The following is a 20,302-nucleotide window of genomic DNA, read 5'->3' on the forward strand; positions in this document are numbered from 1 at the left end:
GCACCTATTTCTAGAATGAGGATTCGAGCGTCGTACTGCTTTTGCTATGGATGCGTTAGAAATCGAGGGAATATAAACTCGCATCTCTTGCTCTGTGGTCACGTTTGCTGAAAATACAACTGCAGCAGCGCCATCTAGTTGAGCCTATTTGTTAGGCACGCGAACGAGAGGAACGGAATAAATCAGTTGTTCCAAAGACTTGTTAGAATGTAACAAATCGGTGTACGAAAAGAAGACCGCTCTTTTATTAATGTTGGACTGTTTGTAAAGCGAACTGTTATAGTATAGTAATTCACCACTATAACCTACACTTCACAAGCAAAAACTAGTTATACGACACATAAACACACTTCCAATTTTCAAGCGAATATGTGTATATGTAGTTTCCGAGGGATACTTCACAACTAAGGATTGGCACACAGATAATAGAAAAGTAACAAAAAATATCGCACAGAAAGTCATCATTGAATTTCGCAAAAGAGATGAATCAATACTCGTAAAAATGATCCGTTTTTATAACCTCTCCTATTTTGCTCCACTTCCGCGGGGATCCGCCCTCTTTGTTCCAACAAACAATCCACTCGTTGTGTCAGCTTTCTCACCCTTAGAGACGACCTCCCGATCCAGCCATGGGAGCCACAGTCTCCTCCACCTTCACGCCCTCTTCCTCCTTCTTCACGACATCGGCGTGCTGCTCCATCAGCTTCACCGTATCGATCTTGGGCGACTTGATCATCTTCACCTTGCGGATCAGCGTGTTCTCCAGAGGATAGATCTTGTTGCACTCCTTCTGAATGCGAGCACCGATCGACTCCATGCACAGCTTCGGAACCAGCGTCGCAAGATCGCACTTCGACACCTCGTCCGTGATGATCTCCACCATCTTCGCACGAATGCGGTGGATCTGAGAGGCCTGCGCGTAGCAAGTCTTCTTGTTCTGGTTGTCCTGCTTGCGGGTGAACGCGATGCAGAACAGACGCAGCTTGTAACCGTCGGTGGTAGACACCTCCACGTTGCACTCGATCAGAGTCTTCCACTTCTTGATCAGAGAACCCAGCTTGTCGCGGGTGATGTCCATTCCGTAGAAGAGGGTGATGCACTTATCTCCCTGCACGTCCTCCACTCGCAGCTTGATCTTGCGGTAACCCTGCTCCTCGTTCTTGCTCAGATCACCCAGATTGGCCTCGAAAATACGTCCCTTCAGACCCTCCGAAGCGATTTTCAATCCCGAAGTACGAGACACGAGCGTCTTGCACACATCACGCACCAGGAACTGGTTCGGGGCACGCACGTCGTACCACTCCTTCTTAGCCATGGTATCAATCACCTTCTTTCCCTTTCCTTTCTTACTGACTTTCTTCTGAGATTTGCCTAGAAATCGGTTAGCACTCTACTGTTCTCCAAAAGCGGGAACAAAACGAAAATTCACTAGAAATAGAAATTTCTTACCAATAGCCATTGTCTGACACAACAATTGTTGAATAGAAAGAAGAAAGACAGAAATAGGGTACAGGGGCGAGATATAATCACCAAATATGCAGAATTGGGTCACATTGCTTATTCCAGCTAGATTATAAATGATGATTAATGAAAACGCCTTAGAGTTAATATGGATTGTGAATCGATAGATTCATTTGTTGCAAACTGTGACAGATTGTTAACCAAAGCACATAGACGATTACTAGATTTTTCAATGTGTATATTACCATTAATAAAACCCAAATTTTGGCATTACGTAATATTCAGAAAAAGTCATCGAGTTTTCCTCTACTGCGTTTTTGGAGTTCATAGTGATAGATGACAAAAGGCCGTATTGTGGAGACTATTTTAATCGCGTTCCTTTTGCTAGTTGCTATTTTTGTATATGTTGGTATAGAATTGTTTGATAACGGTTAGACAGATATTCGTAGATATAACGATATTGTAAATAATGTGGAAGATATCGTGTTTGTGGTAATGTTTTTCCGTTGGTTATTTTTGTAGAGACAGTATTTTGGAAGTGGTGTTGCCCAAAGAAAGAGGGGGAATATTCGTTCCACAACGAATCAAGTCACTTCTAGTGAACCAAGTGTGTTGTTTAATGCTTTCAAGAATTCGTTTGATAATGTGAACAAGCATCTGGATGCAAGCACGTTGATTTCTTCAGACGAGAATTCCGAGTCGAGTAGATTGATTGTTTAGGAGAAATGAGAAATAGTCGATGAGACAGCCCAGCCCACTTTTGCAGCAGATGAGGAATTTGAGAACGTCTCGGGTAGTGAAGCAGTGGATGTAGTCGAAGAGAGTCAACCAACCGAAATGGCGAATTTATCCGAGGAATCTCCAGTGAAAGAAGAAAAGGGGCAGGTGGAAAGCAACAGTGAGAACGAAAAGGGTGAAGAGACGATGGAATCGGATGAGAATGAAAGGGGAAATGATTCTACCACTAATCCAGAGGGCGAAGAGAACGGAAAGACCGAAGACAACAATAATGATAATGATAATGATAATGATAATGATGATGGCAAGGAATCTGAAGAGACCAAAGAGGCCGAGGAGACAAATGAATCAGAGGAGTCGAAAGAATCGAATGAATCAGAGGAGTCGAAAGAGTCGAATGAATCAGAGGAGTCGAAAGAATCGAATGAATCAGAGGAGTCGAAAGAGTCGAATGAATCTGAAGAAACAAAAGAGAGTGGTGATGACAAGGAATCTGAAGAATCTGAAGAATCCAATAAGTCTGAAGAAAGTGAGTCAAATGAAAATCCCGAAGAGATTCAAAGTGAAAAGACTGAGAATCTTCAGGACTCACAGGAGGAAAAGGAATCTTCGAAGTTGGCCAAACCCGAAAAGCCCGGCAAATCCCAAAAGCCCAAGAAAAGCCGAAAGTCCTCCAAATCCGCCAAACCCGATAAGGTTTCCACGGTTTCCACGGTTACTCCATCAGAGAGCAGTGACGAGTCATCGGTGGAAACGGAGGTCCCTTCCTCTGCGGTGGAAATCGAAGAGGTGAGCGATGAAAAAATCGCGGCAATCCAAGACGAAGAACCCGCCAAAACCGAGAAAAACCCGCTCTATGATGACGAAACTTCCAATGAAACTGGAGAAACTGGAGAAACTGGAGAAACTGGAGAAACTGGAGAGGCAGACAAGGAAGAAACGGAAGAAGCAGACACAGAGAAAGGGGAAACTGGAGAAACAGAGGAAACCGGGGAAGCAGAAAAAGAAGAAACGGTAGAAACCGAGAAAAGTGGAGAAAGCGATGAAGCCGACGACTCTGAGACTGGAGAAACTGGAGAAACAGTAGAAACGGAGGAGAAAAACGCGGAATCGTCGAAGGAGGAAGGAATAACCGCGGAAGAGGAAGCGTCGGACCCGTTGTTGGCGCAGCTGCCGTCGGATTCGCTGGGTGGGAAGAAGAAAAAGAAGAAGTTGATCCGTCACGTGCGCATCTCGAAGACGATCGTGATGGTGAGCAAGGACAAAACGCGTCGCTTCCGGTTCAACAAGGACCACATTCCTCGCACACGCGGCGTGCGGCTGAACCTCACGATCCCCGTGGCTCCGCTGCCGCCGCAGCCGAAAGGAACGCGGTTCTCTCTGGTGGCTTTCACGACGGCGGACGTGGCGCGCGTGGGCGAAGCAGAGAGTGGTGACGGGTAGAACTACGCGCACAGCTTCAAGATCGTGAACTGGCTGCGCATGATGTGTCTGTTCCAGCGCGAGTTCAACGCTCACGCGATGGTGTTCACGCGCAGCAAGCAGATCATCGCGCAGGCGAGCGAGTGCGGCATCACCATCGTCAAGAAATACCCGTCGGACTGCGCGGAGCCGGTGAGATGTAGGACGAATCGGTTCGGAATGCCCTATGTGCGCGGCATGTTCGCCAAGGCGAAGCAGATGTTCGATAGCGATTACTACGGGTACATCAACAGCGACATTCTGCTCACTTTCAATCTCTTCGACGTCCTCGAGATCTGCAAGAAGAACGCCGAGCTCGGCATCATGAGTCTTCGCGTAGTTTCCACGTTTCTACGATTAGGAATAGCACGAAATCGCGGGGAGAGTGCACGAAGTGGCGAAGTACAACCCGCTTCCCAACGAAAACCTGACCGTCTATCTCAAATATCTTCGTTCTGCGGCGCTTCGCATGCGTCCGTTGCGTCACGAGCATTCCGCTGTAGGCGATGAAAGTTCCTCTCACGCAGGATTACTTCATTTTCTCGCGGTATTTCAACTTCTCGTCGTTCAAGCCGGTGGTGATCGGGCGTCTCAAAGTGGACAATTACTTGCTTTCTGTGCCGTACGAAGCGCCCGAAACGCCGGAGGACTGGAAATACGCGGTGGACCCGAAGGACGGGAAGCGTGCGAACAAAGGAAACCTGATTAACACGTCGCATAACGGTGAGCGAAGCGCGTTGGATGCGCTGATGTTTAGTGATCGGGTTCCATTTGGGGCTGGACGGATATCACCATCGAATGAAGCGGGATCATTTGAACTCGCAGGATAGCAATTGGAACTTGGAGTATTTCCGCAACGTGCATCGCTCGCATGGATCGCTGATGTACTCCAATTTCGTGTTTCGTAGGCGTGGGATAGCGGAATGAGGCGTAGCGTCCTCTCGCAAGGCATTGATGCTGGGCTATGTGAAGGACTTGGAGCGACGACGAGCTTCTCTTTAGTGTGGAATTGAATGAATGGATTGTTTGTTGCGAGAAGCAAATCGAGGAGATTTCCGAGTCGTGTAGAATGAAATGAAATGAAATGAATCGATTCTGTGCCACATCAAACAGAAAAGGGAAGCAAGTCTCTCGTGTAGAATAATAATAATAACACCTGATTGTTGAATAAACTCAACAAAACAAATAAGTCTTTCGTGTAGAATCGAATCAATAAATTGTTTGTCGCTCATACTCAACACATCGAAGAGATTTCCCTTTCGTGTACAATAGAACGAATCGATTGTTTACTGCATCAAACAGAGTAAAGAAACAACTCTTCTTGGAAGAAATCGCGATTAAGCAGCTCATTAAATCGTCGATCTGCGCTCGCGATCACTGCGTCTGCTTTCACCGCATAAAATCCGTTTCGCGTTTCGCTCGCCTTCTTGATCAACGCCGGCACACACACATGAATCACATATTTGCACAGCGAAACCTCACGAACCGACTGAATCATCGCTTTCTGTGCATCAAATCCTCTCTCGTTTCACGCACCTGCGATACGCCGCAAGGCTCAAACCGAACTTCGGTTTCGCGCGGCTTTTTAGTCTCATCGCACATCTGTCCGTTCGCGTAGTGATAAGCGTAAAAAGGAATCGGGGGCGTGGAGGAAGTGTCTAAGCCGTATGTTCCGTGCTGTGTGGTGTCATGTGAATTTTGACTCGCGAAGCTGCCTAGACTCCAATTCAAATCCAAATCGTTTGATTGGGTTTCGCGTTTTTTGTGGAACTGCTCGATCGATTGTTTGTGGTTGTAGCGGTAGCTCCAGTACCCTACAGAGTGAACGGGTGCGGAGATTGAATGGAATGTGTCATCTAGAAAGGCGTCAATGTGGTCTTCGTCCACGGCGAGCATATCAGCAATGTCATCTTGCGTGTATTGGGAGTAATCTTCAGGGAGATCGTATCCAAACTCTTCCTCATCATCCACAGTCTCCACAAAGAACCCCAGACTGGATTTGCAATGGTTACATTGGATGGACGAGGAAATATGGCCAGGGAAATTAGTACACGACTTCTTGTCGGGGAGAATCGATACCGAGTCCGAAATGTTCTGGAAATACAGCATTTGAGCCGTTCCCCAGTCTATCTATTCGTTAATCAATAATTTGGCTTGCTCTACATTCCCGATAAACTGGTCGTAGTGAATGTGCAACCCTTTTTCCAGACTTCCCAATTCCAGACGCGAGTGCGCCTTCGAGGATGTCTTATCCGTCCAACTTGAATAATTTGCTATCAGCGCTCCACACACGCGACAGTAGAAATGAACCTCTTTGCCCTTCGTCTCGCACGAAACAACCATACACAGCAACAGAAGACTCAAAAACAGCTGTTTCATTTTCCAAACAAACAAAGATTACCATAAAAGAACTTTGGTTACATTATGAATCACTCGATTATGCAAAAACTTCATATACAACGCAGCCATCGCTTCCCTCGTTTCTTTCAAACTCATCACATTCATAGTTTTTTCATTCCTACAAATGACCCCATTTCCTCTTCTACAACTCTTTCATATCGATAATAATCAGCGAAATATTCGATAAATTTAAGATTCCTTCTTCGGCCAACTTCAACACGCGATTAGGAACTCCGATCGCAATTGACGATTTTCTTTGCAGCGCTTTCTTCTGTTCCTCCACTTTCATGTGCTTTCCAAACAATTTCGGGATGAAAACGTGGAGATCCGACAGCGGTCTGCTGATTACAACGCTTCCGCTCACTTACTTCAAAAGCTCCGTGCAACGAATCGCTGAAATGCAGAGAATGAGAATGGAAGGTCCGGATCGCATCCTCTTTTTCGATGTTAATGATGATTTCCAATCTGGGATGATTTGTTTAATTCTGCCTAAAAGAAGCGAGTCATCGTGTGGCTGCTCGGCTAGCTGCAAATACTGCTCTATCCTGAAGGAAACTCTCGAATCATACCTTGGAAAGGATGTTCCATTCCATACTCATCGAATTGATTCTTATTATTATTGTTGTTTTTCTTATCATTGGAGCTGCTGTTTTCTAAGACAATGTATGACCAAAAGTAAGCTGCCTGCTCGACGGAATCCATCTTGGAAGTGTCAAAGGTAATGCGGTTCTGGGCATTTCTCTCTTTTCGCCGCCTCTACAAAAGAAAACACGAATTATGAGAGTACTTTCAGTTCCTCCAACCTTTCTTTCTTCTTTTGCTTCGCATCAAGCTTTACTGTGACGCTGTCCTCTTCACTCTCCTCAGGCTCATCTCGTTTCTGGGAAGTGGGCACTGGTAATTCAGGAGTATTCAAATCAGCGGTATTCTCAGCCGGAGTGGGTTCTTCTACTATCACATACATAAATATAGACACACCCTGATGGTCAGAGAGAACAAAGGCATCATCGTCTGAATCTCCAGTAAACTCTAATACTGAGTCGAATACTCAATACAAAACTCTCAAACAAACTCATTTAGAAAATTGGATGGAACAAACAAAACAATGGCAGAAATCTATTCTCTGTTTTTGCTCTCTTTGGATTGAAGATATGAGTCAATACACGATTTCTTGTCTCGAATAATAGAGTATTTGGAGAATGGCTGCAGTGACTTGTTCTCGATTGAGTCCAAAATCCACTGAGGGTCCAAAACACGGAGAGAGGGTTTCTATGGGAGAAACAAAACGATTCTGCGCTCACTTTCAAATATTGCTGCTCCTTTGAATAGCAGACATTCTTTGCAATAATAATACCAACGCGAGAGCGAGAATAGAAATGCTCTACGTCTCCACCATGTGCCCGAACGAGTTCCACGAGTTCCAAACGCGTCTTTTCCCCAAGAAATCCGTCAAAATAAAACGAAAACCCGGCGAACAATTGGGTGCAGATTGGATAACTGTCTAAACGTTCAGAAAATAATACAAATATACTGTCGCTCCTATTTTCGTAATATTTATCATGTGATTTGGAATATCTACAGATGACATTGACAAGATGACCAAACTTGCCGAAATCGAACTTCTTTTTAAATGGAAATGGGGCGGAGAGCAGGTATTTTGATTTTTTGCTGTATGTTGCACTTTTCTTCTGAGTGCCTTTCCGTTTCACATAGCGATCCATGGAATGGTTTATATTCTGCAGATTCTAACAAAATATAAGAAAATATTAATAAAAGCAGATTGCCTCCAAATAATACTTAAGGAGAGAATACAGTTTGTATTATTGTCATAGGAAAGGCATTGAAAAATGCAGAATCGTCTCTCTAGTTCATTGTTAACGTGTTCTGGATAATAACAGTGCAAGAAATGATTATTAATAATATACTCAAAATAGAGATGTTCATATGCAGAGATGAGCGTATGGAAAGGAAGCCAGTGAAGTGGTTTAACGGGACAGTTACAAGATATTTTAAGCGGATGTATATATTATATGATGCAAGTATTTTCTGCCTTTGATTCTATCGAAAGAGTGCCTTTCGTTTTCCCACAGACGTTCCAGACTCGATTGTTCGTTCTGTTGAATCGATTTTTTAGTATGCCATTACTCGAATAATACCTTGCATATATCTATTTCAATGCTCATTTACACATCACAATCGTTTATGTATTATCGGATGTAATGCCATTTCCATATGTATTGGATATTATTGCCTATTATTACTTTATATCCAAAATATGAAGTAGATCAATCTACCAGGTCTGCTTGCATTTGAGTATTGCAAAATGTACAAACTATTACATCTAACACAGAGACTAATATGAAATAAACAATAGCGAACAGACTTCATATCATCTATTATACAGTGTAGATATTTCATAGAGACAAATATAAGCATATTCTCTAACAAGAAATAAAACAAATAACTCAAAAAGTATACATATTACGACATATCTACAAAAAGAGAAAAACAGGACATACATGGAATACTATGCTCTTTGCAGTTAAACCTATTCAAAAGCAATAAAGAGATCGTTGATAACCAAAAATCGTTATATGCCAAATGAAGAATTTTTTCAAATTCCGAACTTTCTTAAAATCATTTTTATTGTAATGTACAGGATAGCTGATTTTCTCAATTCTGCGAGTAGTAACTATCACATTGATGGTTCCACTATTCAATATGTGCAAGGACGTCTGAATGAAGATAGGAAAGTGGATGGCTGGATTTCACTAATATTGAATAACAGAAAGTGTATAGTTATGAAATTCAATAATGGAGTATTCATAAATCAAGGATTTCTGGTCAATGAGCAGAAAGTGTTGAAAGTGATTGGAAATCATCAGATTGGTGCTATTTCATATAACGATAATTGCATAGTGGAAGAAGGAATAGTGGATTTGGATCATGGAAGTCGATTTGAAGGCTTGGTATTGAAAGAAAGAGAAGGCCAGATTGGAATTCCATTTGGATATGGTGAAATGTATGATGATGATGGAATATTGGTATACAAGGGCATAATGATCAATTGGAAACGATTCGGGTTTGGAACGAGTTATCATAATAATGGATGTATTGAATATGAAGGATATTGGTGTGATGATAAGCAATTTGGACAAGGTATCGTATACGATCAATATGGTAAATTAGTAACTGAATATAACTGGTACGATGGAATTGAAAGTGATATTTATAAAGGAAATGGAAGCAAACCAATTAATATCGCAATCAAACATTTGAAACTGACTAACAGTTGTGCATTGGTAGATTGGGATGTTTCATTGTTGTATAATTTGGAATCAATTGAAATCGGCGATGATTGTTTTGGATTAGTGAAAACATTCAAAATCGAAGGATTGAATCGATTGAAAACTATCAAAATCGGAGAAAATTCTTTTACGCAAAAAAAGAACAGTAGTGGAAATGATGTATCGAAATCATTCCACATATTGAATTGTGAATCACTAGAGTCAATTGAAATTGGTCGATTTAGTTTCAGTGATTTTGCTGGCGACTTTGAATTGAAGAATCTACCACAATTGAAATCAATTCAAATTGGTACAATTGGAAGCAAATCATACAACTTTATCTGCAGTACCTTTGTGGCAAAAGGTAAGAGTTTTATAATACATTTTTAATGTCTAGATCTTCCAAATCTACAATCCATCATATTGGGTGATTCTGTTTTCAATTACAGTAATAAATGCACTTTTCAAAATCTACCTTCATTACATTATATATATATTGGCAGTGATTGCTTTGGACTCGTAAGAACGTTCAGAATCGAGGAATTGAGTCAATTAAAACGCATTAGAATCGGGAAGAATTCGTTTTCCCAGAAAAAGAATCAGTTTGGAAGTGACAAATCGAAATCTTTCCACATCATTCATTGTGAAGCCTTACTATCTATTGACATTGATGAATTTAGTTTTATCGACTTTGGTGGAGACTTTGAATTGACTAATCTACCTCTATTGGATTATATTAGAATTGGTGAACTTGGCTGTTGGTCACGTAATTTCTATAATAGTTCATTCGCAATTCGAGGTATTTTTCGACCGCCATTTTGATTAATAGATTTACCAAAGCTAAGATCTGTTATTTTGGGGAATGACGCATTTGAATTTTCTCTGTCGACAGTATTTGAGAGTAATAAATATGAGCGAAGTATTTAACTGTACTAGACCTTCCATCTCTGCAATCCATTAAACTCGGAAAAAAAGCATTGTATGGAATAGATGACAAGTCGTGCTCACTGGAAATGAGAAGTATTTGTGAAGTGGATTGTAATTATCGAATATAGATATCCCGAATCTAAAATATATCCAATCTGAAGGATGGAGTTTCTACTGCCCTCATTCAGTAATTTTGAAAAGTAAATGAAATAACATAATTTTGATTTGATATAGATATTCCAATTATACATCATATTAATCTACCAAGATCGTTTTTATGTGTTCAATCAGAATCTATTTCGAGTATTGTATTAATTCATCATTTCTAACACAGATACTCCATCTATTCTCGTTGATCTTGTCAAATTACATGTGAAACGACCAGAACAATCCGATCATACAAAACATCCAAGACAACTAAATGAAGTACATCTGCATTATCTAAATTTACCAATGCAATCACAGCTAAAAGAAAAGAGGCAAAGAAAGAAACATGCAAACCAGTCAAATAAACCTAAGCAGAAAGGCGCATCATGCCAATCAAGCCTGCCACAACAAACAAGCACATCAAAAGAGCCAAAGAAACAGGAAATACAAAAAGAAATGCTTGCCAATGAATCAATTCCACAAATCCAATCAAAGAAGTCACAAGAATCTAACCAACCACAGCAAACGTATGAATTCAATGAATCCGATGAGCTGGGTATTTTCAGACCTTTTTTTCAACCCAGTTTCCTGAGCGAGCCAGAGGATCAAGAGCAGAAGAAGAAAAAGAAACACTTCAACAAATCAAAATGGAAGAAGAAACAGAAAGCATTTAAAAAGTTACTGAAAGAGAAAAAGAAATTAAAGAAACAGAAAAAGAGGGAGAAAAAACAAAGGAATAAACAACGGTGTAAATCAACTCCACATAATCAAACAAATGCAGCCAACGCATCTAAGCAAACTAATGTTCCTAAAGATTCAAATGTTCCCAATGCATCAAATGTACCCAATGTACCCAATACATCTAATGAACCCAATGTACCCATTGTATCCAATGTTCCCAATGTATCCAATGTTCCCAATGTATCCAATGTACTCAATGTATCCAATTCATCTAATGAACCAAATGTACCCATTGTATCCAATACACCCATTGTATCCAATGTATCCAATGTATCCAATGTATTGAGTGTTTCAAGTCAACCAAGTCAACCAAGTCAACCAAAGAAACAAAAACAATCAAAGAAACAGGCAAAGAAACAGGCAAAGAAACAGGCAAAGAAACAGCAACAGGCAAAAAAGCAGGCAAAAGAGCAGGCAAAGAAAAAGGCAAAGAAACAGCAACAACAACAGAATGATACAACTCAACATAGTCAGCAGAATGGACCAAAGAATCAAAAGAATCAAAAGAATCAGAAGCAGTCTAGTGGATCTAACAATACTGGTCAACGCAGCCAAACACATCAGAAAAAAAAACAGAACAAGCCAAACCCTCCGAAATAGCCAAATCAAAAGGTATATAATAAGAATACCAGAGCTGTGTAATCAGCAAAGAGCATTATTCTGTTTGTTGGTACTCTCATTATAGAACTATTTTACTTGTCTTGGATGTTACTTCTTTCACTGTATTTCGATTGATTTCATCGTGAATCAACACTTTATGAAAGACAATTCCTTATCTTTTCTTTCATAAACCACAAAATATAGTATTTACATATACAATCAAATTACGAATTGGTGTTATGGCTTATATTGACTATCAAACCCTATTCTTTAAATGATTCTAGTATCAACAATTCCAAAAATCTTACCATCATCCCACCCTTCTCTTTCGAACAAACAAATAAACTACTCTCAGATTACCCATTATTCATTCGCTCCAGAAACATTCGCTTGACTCTTGTAAAAGTCCACGACTTGCTCTGCAGTCGTCGCTTCTTCCGGCTTTTTGTCCTCTCGAATTCTCACAAATCGCGGGAATCGCAACGCTATTCCCTTATCTGCATCCACCAATCCGATGGCAGCCGTATGAACAGGCGAAATGGACAGATCGGCAGCGCGGACTTCCCAGACTTGCACCGGATTCAGCCAAACATCCGGTTCGACTGAAGGATTCACACTACATCAAAACTACCCCCAAAAAACACTTGAAAATCGGAAGTTTGTGGTCAAGAAGATTGCCATTCGAAAAGAATTCGGAATACTGTTTCAACGCGTCATCACTGAATCCCGTCCCAATCTTCCCATCATTTTTAAAATCAAACCAACTACCTTGCAAATGCTCTGAAATTCTTCCGACGATTCATCAAAACAAGCCAGCAAAAACGCGCCAAAATTCCCCGTTCTTTTGCCTTTCCCATAATACCCGCCAATTGGCACCAGATCCATCGAATCCCCCAAATCCTGCAAATAATCCTTTTTCAGCTATATATTCGCCATTCCAAAAAAACGGCCTACTTTCAGCCAGTTCAGCGAGCGCTTGGAAGGCTCATACGTCGCGTTTTCCTCCAGCGTTTTGATCATCAGGCCCTCGCATCCGTTGGCCACCGATTCCAAAAGAAAAGCCTGGATCTTTTCGGTGTCGTTGTCGTCCATGAACGACGCAAAGTGGATTTTGCCCTCCACTTCTTTGAAGTTTTCACGCAGCAGCGCGCGTCGCTCGCGCAGCGGCTTCTGGATCAGCGACTGCGGTCAAAACCCGATCAAACGCCCACCTCTCCGTTCAAAAACAGCAAGTCGAACGCGAAAATCACGACGTGGATCTTCACTTCCTCCTCCTTCACTTCCTTCCTCGCGCGCGTGCTCAAAATCTGGAACGGCAGGATGCGCTTCGCCTCGCGGTCCCACGCCACGCACTCGCTATCCACGATGAACGTTCCTACCGACGCAGACACGCAATCCTGCAGCGCCTTCACCAGATCCGGGTACTTGCTCGTGTTGTCCTCGTTGTTCCGACTGAAGATCTTGATCGTACCGTCTTCTCTCCGATGGATCTACTCCACAACCGCGGGAATCCCTTACCTGCGCGCGCTCGCCGTCGTATTTAAACTCGCACGTGAACTGCCGGCCTTGCAGCCGGTCCAGTACCTCCGAAATGCCCTTCGTGGGCTTGGCGAGCATGGGATGCACCGGAATTCCAGGCGTTAAGTGGCAGATCTGGTTCAGCTGCGACAGTGGGGCTTGTAGAACCGCGGGAATGAGCTTGTCGTAGGAGGGACACTCGCTGAGCGCCTGTTTGACGGTCTCGACCGCGTCGCTGAGCATGGTTTGGAGCTTTGCGGGGTTGGTGTGGAGGGAAGCGTCGAGAACGGGGGGCGGGAGAGTGGCGGAAGGGGGCGTGAGAACGACGGCGTGCGCGAGAGCGGCGAGAACGGACTGCTCCGCCAGTCCGACTCGAAGTTTTCCTTGCAGACCGCGCACTAGAAACTTGATTTCGGAGCCGTGAGCGGAGACGAGGAGGCGCTTGATGACGCCTACTTTCCGACTCTGGGTGCTGTTGCCCTGGAGAAGGAGAAAAGAGGGAAAACTACCTCAAGTTGAGCGAGCGAGAGAAAATCTTTGAAGAGACCGCGGACGGTAAGAGGAGGGGGAGGAAAGAGAAGGCGCTGTGTCGATTTACAGGTCATTGCGACATCTCCAAGATCTCCATGTTTCTTGAGTTCAGACTTAATGGAGGCGCTGTGAATGAAACCCGAAAAAAACGAGTACGATGATTTACCAGTAGCTTCTTGAATAGCCTTGATAATGATTCCGTCTCCTATTCCAAGCTCCAAGCCCTCATATGAAGGAGCTACTTGGTTTATCAATAAATATACTGTGGGGAGCAAGTCATCCGGAGTAGTCGCAATTATACTTCGAAAAAGGTTTGCGGTGAGGGAAATGATACGATTTCTATGAATCGAACTAAATATCGAAAAATAACCTCTCTCCGATCTTTTCGACTTCATCTAAAAGGGAAGCTACTGCTTTGTAGGGGACTCTGCAAATCAGCAGACGACATATAGTTCCAACGCTTCTTTTTGTTTCCATATCGCACCCTGAATAGGGTCATACTTGGAAATCGTAGAAGACATTTCGTAACAACAAGAAAATAATAAAGCAGGAATATGATTATCAATTTGAAGTGAAATTTGTAGTATTTTTTAAAAACCAAGCCTAAAAAGGTAAAAAGCATGTATGTGATTTCATTGTCAGTTTCTAATGTCAAATCGCTAAATGCGATATGCAGAGATGTTTTCTCTATATGCATGATCAAAGTAGAGGGGTTGATTATTTATAGTGTTGATTGGGTCAACATGAGAGTTGTGCCTCATCCATATGTGTGGTTTTCTAAATTACAGATAGGTATCTGATAGAGATGCAACGTCGTTCGCTTGAGAAACGATTTCAGGACAAGTAATAGCTGAAATGGATTTTTTGGCACTAGCTGCATATGCATTTATATTACTTATAGTTTACAATCATTAATAATGAAATCAAACACCTTTCAATCAATTTATATATGTATTTGTAGAAGTAATGATTACTAACAATACAGTTTTATCACGCTAGAATAGTTGGATATCATCGAAACAAATAGTGACAAAAGGAGTTGATTCAAAAAACATAAAAAATAACGAACGACCCACAAAGCACTTTCTTATTATCTGCATTTTATTCATTTCACATACGCATATGCTGATAATTGAGCACATGAAGAAGTACGTTCAGAAACTGGTATATCTTTATAATCCTTGTATGAAATATATACATATATATATAATTTGTATGAACACACAATATACATTATTATTAATACTATTGTTTTGGGGTAGAATAATTATTCTTTCCCTTCTAATAATTACGATGAATAACATAGTGAATAGACACAACAACTACTAAAGACTTATAATAACTGATGATAAAGTGGAGGTAAGTCTGAATGGGCTATATAATAAGGAAAAGCTGTTCTGTTTCCAGTTGCAAAACATATTTGTGTGCCAATTTCAACGTAGCAACAATACCATTTTCAAAAAGAATACACCGATGACAGTCAAACAGAGAGCTTAATTTACTAATATCTCTCAGTGCAAAGTGAAGTACAATAACGCTATACAATAAGACGTTCATGGACAAACACAAATTATTATTTACTTTTATAAATAAAACAACAATGTATAATCAATAGGAAGAACAAATAGGAAACTACAATGAAAGCATAAATACAAAGAGTTAGATTGGATTCCTAGATTTTCTAGCAGAGAATTAATATGGGTAACATTGCTATAAGAAATGATTATATAACGGTTTCACTCTGATACCTATTGTTGATCATAGCAGAATAACAGATTTTAAACGAAAATAAAATCTTTTATTTCTTAAAAAGTGTGTGTATGTAGTGACGAAAACAAACTATTTCTACATTGAGCGATATTTTATTTACCGATCGATTTTAAACAAAGTAATTTTCCAAATTTGGAAATTACAAATACTCTTTAGAACTAATATGAAGTGTTTTCAAAAGACATCAAGAAATGAAAGTATCAAATCATAATTACTAGGCAGGAAATGAAGAATAAACAATCACTCTCTTCTGCCTGTGATATAATCAACGAGGATAGGTGAGACATCTACGCAATCAAATCATACAACAATCGAAACTTGAAATCGATTTTGATCGAACGTTCTTAAATGGTATTAATCCTGTTTTTGTAGGTAACTTAACAATTTGGAGATTCGGAATATCTAAACCACTCAATATCCACTATTTTGAGCGACTTTCTAAAATAACTGAACATGGCCAAAAGAAACTAGATCCTAAAGAAGTGAGGGAGGCGAGCTTTGGAAGATCTGCACATAATCATTATCGACCATATTATTCATACTTCTCATTATCACCGTGCATGATTCATTACAAGTTCCGAAGAACACACCCCAGCCAAGTGTAATGGATCGTAATGATGGAAGATCTATAGTAATATCATATCACTCAAATTATTGCAATACTGTCAAAAATAATAGATAATGGATATGAGAATGAACTGTTACCTATAATAATGAATTGCAAACTTGGCAGATATAGTCATTCAACTATTCAATATCATATCAATACTTCGAATCACAAATGAACCCCAATAGAAATTGCGTGAATTATCTTCAACTGTACCAAATTGCAGATAATATAATTTTGGAAGATTACTTATTTCGAAGTCTCCAGCAAAATCACTAAAGCCATATTGATCAACTTGGATCAATACCAATGATTCACAATTCAATATGTGGAATGATTTCGATTCATCCCAGCCTAGGCTATTCTTTTTGTTAGTAAATGACCTCTTGCCGATTTTTAGGATTTTCAATCGATTCAATCCTTCGATTTTGAATGTTTTCACTGATATAAAACAATCATCACCGATTTCAATTGATTCCAAATTAGAAAACAATGAAACATCCCAACGTCTCAGAATACAATGGTCACTTAGTTTCAAATGTTTGATTGCGATATTAATTGGTTTTCTTCCATCTCCTCCATATTCAATAATATCACTTTCATGTCCATAAAACCAGTTACAATCCTTCATAAGTCTCCCTCTGCGATCATAAAGCTTTCCACTTCCAAACAGAAAATCATCACACCAATATCCTTCATATTCAATACATCCATTATTATGATAACTCGTTCCATAGCCAAATCGTTTCCAATTGATCATTATGCCCTTGTACACCAATATTCCATCATCATCATACATTTCACCATATCCAAATGGAATTCCAATTTGGCCTTCTTTTTCTTTCAATAACAAGCCTTCAAATCGACTTCCATGATCCAAATCCACTATTCCTTCTTCCACTATGCATTTATCGTTATATGAAATAGCACCAATCTGATGATTTCCAATCACTTTCAACACTTTCTGCTCATTGAGCACAAATCCTTGGTTCATAAATACTCCATTATTGAATTTCATAACTATACACTTTCTGTTATTCAATATTAGTGAAATCCAGCCATCCACTTTCATTTGTATATTCAACCGTCCTTGAACATTTTGGATGTTAGAACTATCAACATGATAGTTATTAATAACAGAATTGAGAAAATCAACAAAGTTTGACATTGAAATAAATAAAAGACAATTGTTCCCCTCATTCTCCATAACAATTGTTTTGCTTTTTTTCTCTGCTTTTGTATTACAGAATAGTTATCGGTGATACAAATGTATTTTTGTGGTTTTGTTCACTCTTTCTTTGAAATATAAATGTTCTGCGTTGTTTTTTTGTGTAATGAGCTTTCTAGTTATCCGGGAGCTCCCTCGGTGATTTATTGAACGTAGAACAAATTACTATTCATAACGTATATTTTCAAACACAAGAAGTTGAATATTTGAAGGTATAATTACAGATGAATGTAAACTTGGAAAATGTGATCTATATTCGTGAGTTGAGTCAAGAAGAAGTGTTGCATTTCAGTTTCGAGAGTGTAGAAATTGCAGAAGAATGGATACTTAGTATTCTGCGTGCAATGAAAGGAAAGTCTCTAAACGAGGCAACTCCCTGCGAGTCGTCGCCTATCGACGATTCAATTCGGCGTTTACTATGTGAATTTGATGGATCTGTTTCTTCCTGCCCGCGTTCTCCGTTGAAAACACTTTCGTTGGTAGACAATCGTGCTGCACAGTTAGAACTAGTTGAATGTGTCTCTGAGCGTTCAGTTGGAACACACGGAGATTGTGTCCTCGCTCTCTGCGAACGATTTGTACTGTTTTGTGTGTAATGTGGATGCTTTGTGTGTGTCCTATCATGTAGTCGAATCTATCGATGAGCGGAGTTCGCAGCCTTGTTTGGAAGGTGGCGTTGGGTTGTCTAAGCGCCCATCGTAGCTACGAGATGGTTGTGCTATCTAGAGCCGTTGGAGCAATGGTGCAGGGAGATTGGGTTGCTGCGCGCACGGTACGAAGAGCTGTGTCGGGACTATTCTCGTCGGTTTGCTCCGAACGTTGCGTCGGAGGAAGGTGAGGTTCGTGTTTCTCCGCGATGGAGCGAGGATCTGCGCGACCCGGAGCACCAGGCAAGCGAGCAAACGATCCGGAAGGACTGCACGCGCACGTTCAGCCAGCTTCTGTTCTTCAAGAGCGCGGCGGTGCAGGACCTGATCGTGCGGCTGCTGCTGGTCTTCGCGTTCGCTCACCCGGAAATCGGGTACAAGCAGGGCATGACGGACCTGCTGGCCGTGCTGCTGCTCTGTCTGTACTGCGACCGGTGGCGACTGGGCGGCGAAGGCGGAGGCGGAGGCGGAGGCGGAGGCGGAGGCGAAGGCAGTCTTCCCCAACGGACCCAAGACGTGCTGGACGAACATCTGCGCTTTCAGAGCGAAGCGTATCGACAAGAGGCGGAGGCGTTCCGGCGAACTCGTTCTCCCTCGCAGCGCCACGCCATCGCGTGTCTGCAGATTCTGACCTCTTCAAAGTATCTGGAGCACGACTGCTTTTGTCTTCTGGAGGCGGTGTTCGCTCCCCTTCGAGGCTGCTATGTGTCGGACAACAGCGATTCGAGTCTGGAATTGCGCATGGATCGCGTGCTGTGGCTGGTAGGACGCTGGGACTCTGCGTTGGGAAGCCATCTCGCTGTATTTCCGTGACTCGAATACGATTCAGATGCTGGAAATCCACCCCTCGATGTTCCTATTGCGTTGGATTCGGCTTCTGTTCTGCCGAGAATTTGCTTTGGAGGATGTGCTCTATCTCTGGGATCGGCTGTTTCTGCACGCTCTGCCCGATTTCCCCGCGGTTCCCTATCTCTGCACATCGATTCTGCTGGGCATGAGAGAGAAGATAAAGGGGTGCGAATCGATCTCGATGTTGCTATCAGCGATGCAGGAAGGACCGAGAGCATTAAACATAAGTGCGGTATGGGAACTAACGATGTGGTTGTGGCAAGTAATGGAGGGCGAGATTGCTTTTAATCATAGAAGTATGAAGTGGTTGAGTACGAGAGAGTGGTGGGAGAAGAGAAAGAAAAGGAGAAAACGAAGGAGAAAACGAAGGAGAAAACGAAGGAGAAAAAGAAAGGCTTGCTAGAGAGACTGCTTGGCAAACGAGCGAAGCACCGCCCTTCTAAACTCGAAAAGAGCGAAGATAGTCCTAATTCAGCGAGTTGCACAGAGTTGGAAGCAAAGACTTTCATCGAGTCCGGGAAGGAATGCAGCCAGATTCCCTCTCCATCAAGCGAAAACACGGGTATTGAGGGTACTGCCGCTTCCATCCTATCAAAGTACTTTACCTGCCGTGTTTGTAATAGAAACGAGATAATAGGGTATCTAGAGTATAATTATTAGAGGAAAAAGAAAATAGGAGGAAAACAGATTTAAAGGAGCAATATTCTCGCAATTCAACAAAATATACTCTATATTGGATCGAAAAAAGAAGGAATGCGCATATGGATACGTTGTTAAAGTGAAAACCATTCACTGTGTTATTACTTGTGAAACAAGTTAAATAGCGTGTAAACTATGAATAATCCGATTCATTAACACTGGAAAAATGGAGGACACGAAAAGAGTGGGAGATAATGCAGAAGAGCAACAAACCTACTGGAAACGGTCTAATATGGATTGCATTGTTGTTGCTATATTAATGACTCTTCCCTCTATATCCACATTTCTGATTGTGAGAATGAAGTTGTATCTATTCGTGAACAATTGACTCAATACTCTACCACCTCAAGAGAAGGAAAAATACACACAGATTATGCAACACGCCACAAATATAGATATTCAGAAGAGTGAACAGACATAGTGAAATACAAGCAACAAAGAACATCAATATGAAAGCACTCAGCTGACTAATATTCAAGGTTGCAGTTTGCACAAAAATCCTAATTGGCTGTTTAAGAGAAAAATATGTAAAACTGTCATCCAAAGCCCTATGAATATGTACACGGACTAATATTACACTATTATCAATTGAGGAAGAACATAAATATAAAAAACACACACCATGACGTTCCAAAACTGTATTTATCTAAATAACCAATATAATACAATTTTCTAAGCAACCACTATTTTT

At 41.2% G+C, this 20,302-nt stretch overlaps 8 protein-coding genes; 3 read left to right on the forward strand and 5 right to left on the reverse strand.

Annotated features, from left to right (window-relative positions):
* Nucleotides 1-579: 579 nt before the first annotated feature.
* Nucleotides 580-1,459, reverse strand: GSBLH_T00003991001 (Ribosomal protein S3a; the record flags this gene model as incomplete). XM_013042821.1 has 2 exons in its annotated part: nucleotides 580-1,390; nucleotides 1,430-1,459. 2 exons carry the CDS (start codon nucleotides 1,457-1,459, stop codon nucleotides 605-607), a joined length of 816 nt encoding a protein of 271 aa, XP_012898275.1. The 3' UTR covers nucleotides 580-604.
* Nucleotides 1,460-2,385: 926 nt separating this feature from the next.
* GSBLH_T00003992001 (uncharacterized protein) lies at nucleotides 2,386-3,642 on the forward strand (the record flags this gene model as incomplete). Its single annotated transcript, XM_013042822.1, has 1 exon — nucleotides 2,386-3,642. The coding sequence occupies one exon, from the start codon at nucleotides 2,386-2,388 to the stop codon at nucleotides 3,640-3,642; it is 1,257 nt and encodes a 418-aa protein (XP_012898276.1).
* Nucleotides 3,643-3,681: 39 nt separating this feature from the next.
* GSBLH_T00003993001 (uncharacterized protein) lies at nucleotides 3,682-4,679 on the forward strand (the record flags this gene model as incomplete). XM_013042823.1 has 4 exons in its annotated part: nucleotides 3,682-4,137; nucleotides 4,164-4,383; nucleotides 4,418-4,564; nucleotides 4,595-4,679. The coding sequence occupies 4 exons, from the start codon at nucleotides 3,682-3,684 to the stop codon at nucleotides 4,660-4,662; spliced, it is 891 nt and encodes a 296-aa protein (XP_012898277.1). The 3' UTR covers nucleotides 4,663-4,679.
* A 275-nt stretch (nucleotides 4,680-4,954) lies between these two features.
* GSBLH_T00006748001 (uncharacterized protein) lies at nucleotides 4,955-6,039 on the reverse strand (the record flags this gene model as incomplete). Its single annotated transcript, XM_013042824.1, has 3 exons — nucleotides 4,955-5,164; nucleotides 5,197-5,790; nucleotides 5,824-6,039. The coding sequence occupies 3 exons, from the start codon at nucleotides 6,037-6,039 to the stop codon at nucleotides 4,955-4,957; spliced, it is 1,020 nt and encodes a 339-aa protein (XP_012898278.1).
* Nucleotides 6,040-6,057: 18 nt separating this feature from the next.
* On the reverse strand, nucleotides 6,058-7,136 carry GSBLH_T00006749001 (uncharacterized protein; the record flags this gene model as incomplete). Its single annotated transcript, XM_013042825.1, is given in 6 exon segments — nucleotides 6,058-6,178; nucleotides 6,207-6,398; nucleotides 6,429-6,600; nucleotides 6,630-6,816; nucleotides 6,848-7,089; nucleotides 7,109-7,136. 6 exon segments carry the CDS (start codon nucleotides 7,134-7,136, stop codon nucleotides 6,058-6,060), a joined length of 942 nt encoding a protein of 313 aa, XP_012898279.1.
* Nucleotides 7,137-7,176: 40 nt separating this feature from the next.
* On the reverse strand, nucleotides 7,177-7,890 carry GSBLH_T00006750001 (uncharacterized protein; the record flags this gene model as incomplete). Its single annotated transcript, XM_013042826.1, has 5 exons — nucleotides 7,177-7,329; nucleotides 7,362-7,561; nucleotides 7,592-7,635; nucleotides 7,666-7,805; nucleotides 7,873-7,890. The coding sequence occupies 5 exons, from the start codon at nucleotides 7,888-7,890 to the stop codon at nucleotides 7,177-7,179; spliced, it is 555 nt and encodes a 184-aa protein (XP_012898280.1).
* Nucleotides 7,891-12,125: 4,235 nt separating this feature from the next.
* Nucleotides 12,126-14,332, reverse strand: GSBLH_T00003994001 (uncharacterized protein; the record flags this gene model as incomplete). The annotated part of the gene is made up of 10 exons (XM_013042827.1): nucleotides 12,126-12,378; nucleotides 12,407-12,498; nucleotides 12,528-12,683; nucleotides 12,717-12,944; nucleotides 12,974-13,252; nucleotides 13,281-13,760; nucleotides 13,790-13,937; nucleotides 13,968-14,150; nucleotides 14,182-14,238; nucleotides 14,271-14,332. 10 exons carry the CDS (start codon nucleotides 14,330-14,332, stop codon nucleotides 12,126-12,128), a joined length of 1,938 nt encoding a protein of 645 aa, XP_012898281.1.
* Nucleotides 14,333-18,272: 3,940 nt separating this feature from the next.
* GSBLH_T00003995001 (uncharacterized protein) lies at nucleotides 18,273-19,200 on the forward strand (the record flags this gene model as incomplete). Its single annotated transcript, XM_013042828.1, has 2 exons — nucleotides 18,273-18,864; nucleotides 18,893-19,200. 2 exons carry the CDS (start codon nucleotides 18,273-18,275, stop codon nucleotides 19,198-19,200), a joined length of 900 nt encoding a protein of 299 aa, XP_012898282.1.
* Between the last annotated feature and the right edge of the window lie 1,102 nt (nucleotides 19,201-20,302).

The sequence above is a fragment of the Blastocystis hominis genome (genome assembly GCF_000151665.1).
Source record: "Blastocystis hominis, Singapore isolate B (sub-type 7) whole genome shotgun sequence assembly, scaffold_5".
Taxonomy (NCBI): Eukaryota; class Bigyra; order Opalinata; family Blastocystidae; genus Blastocystis; species Blastocystis hominis.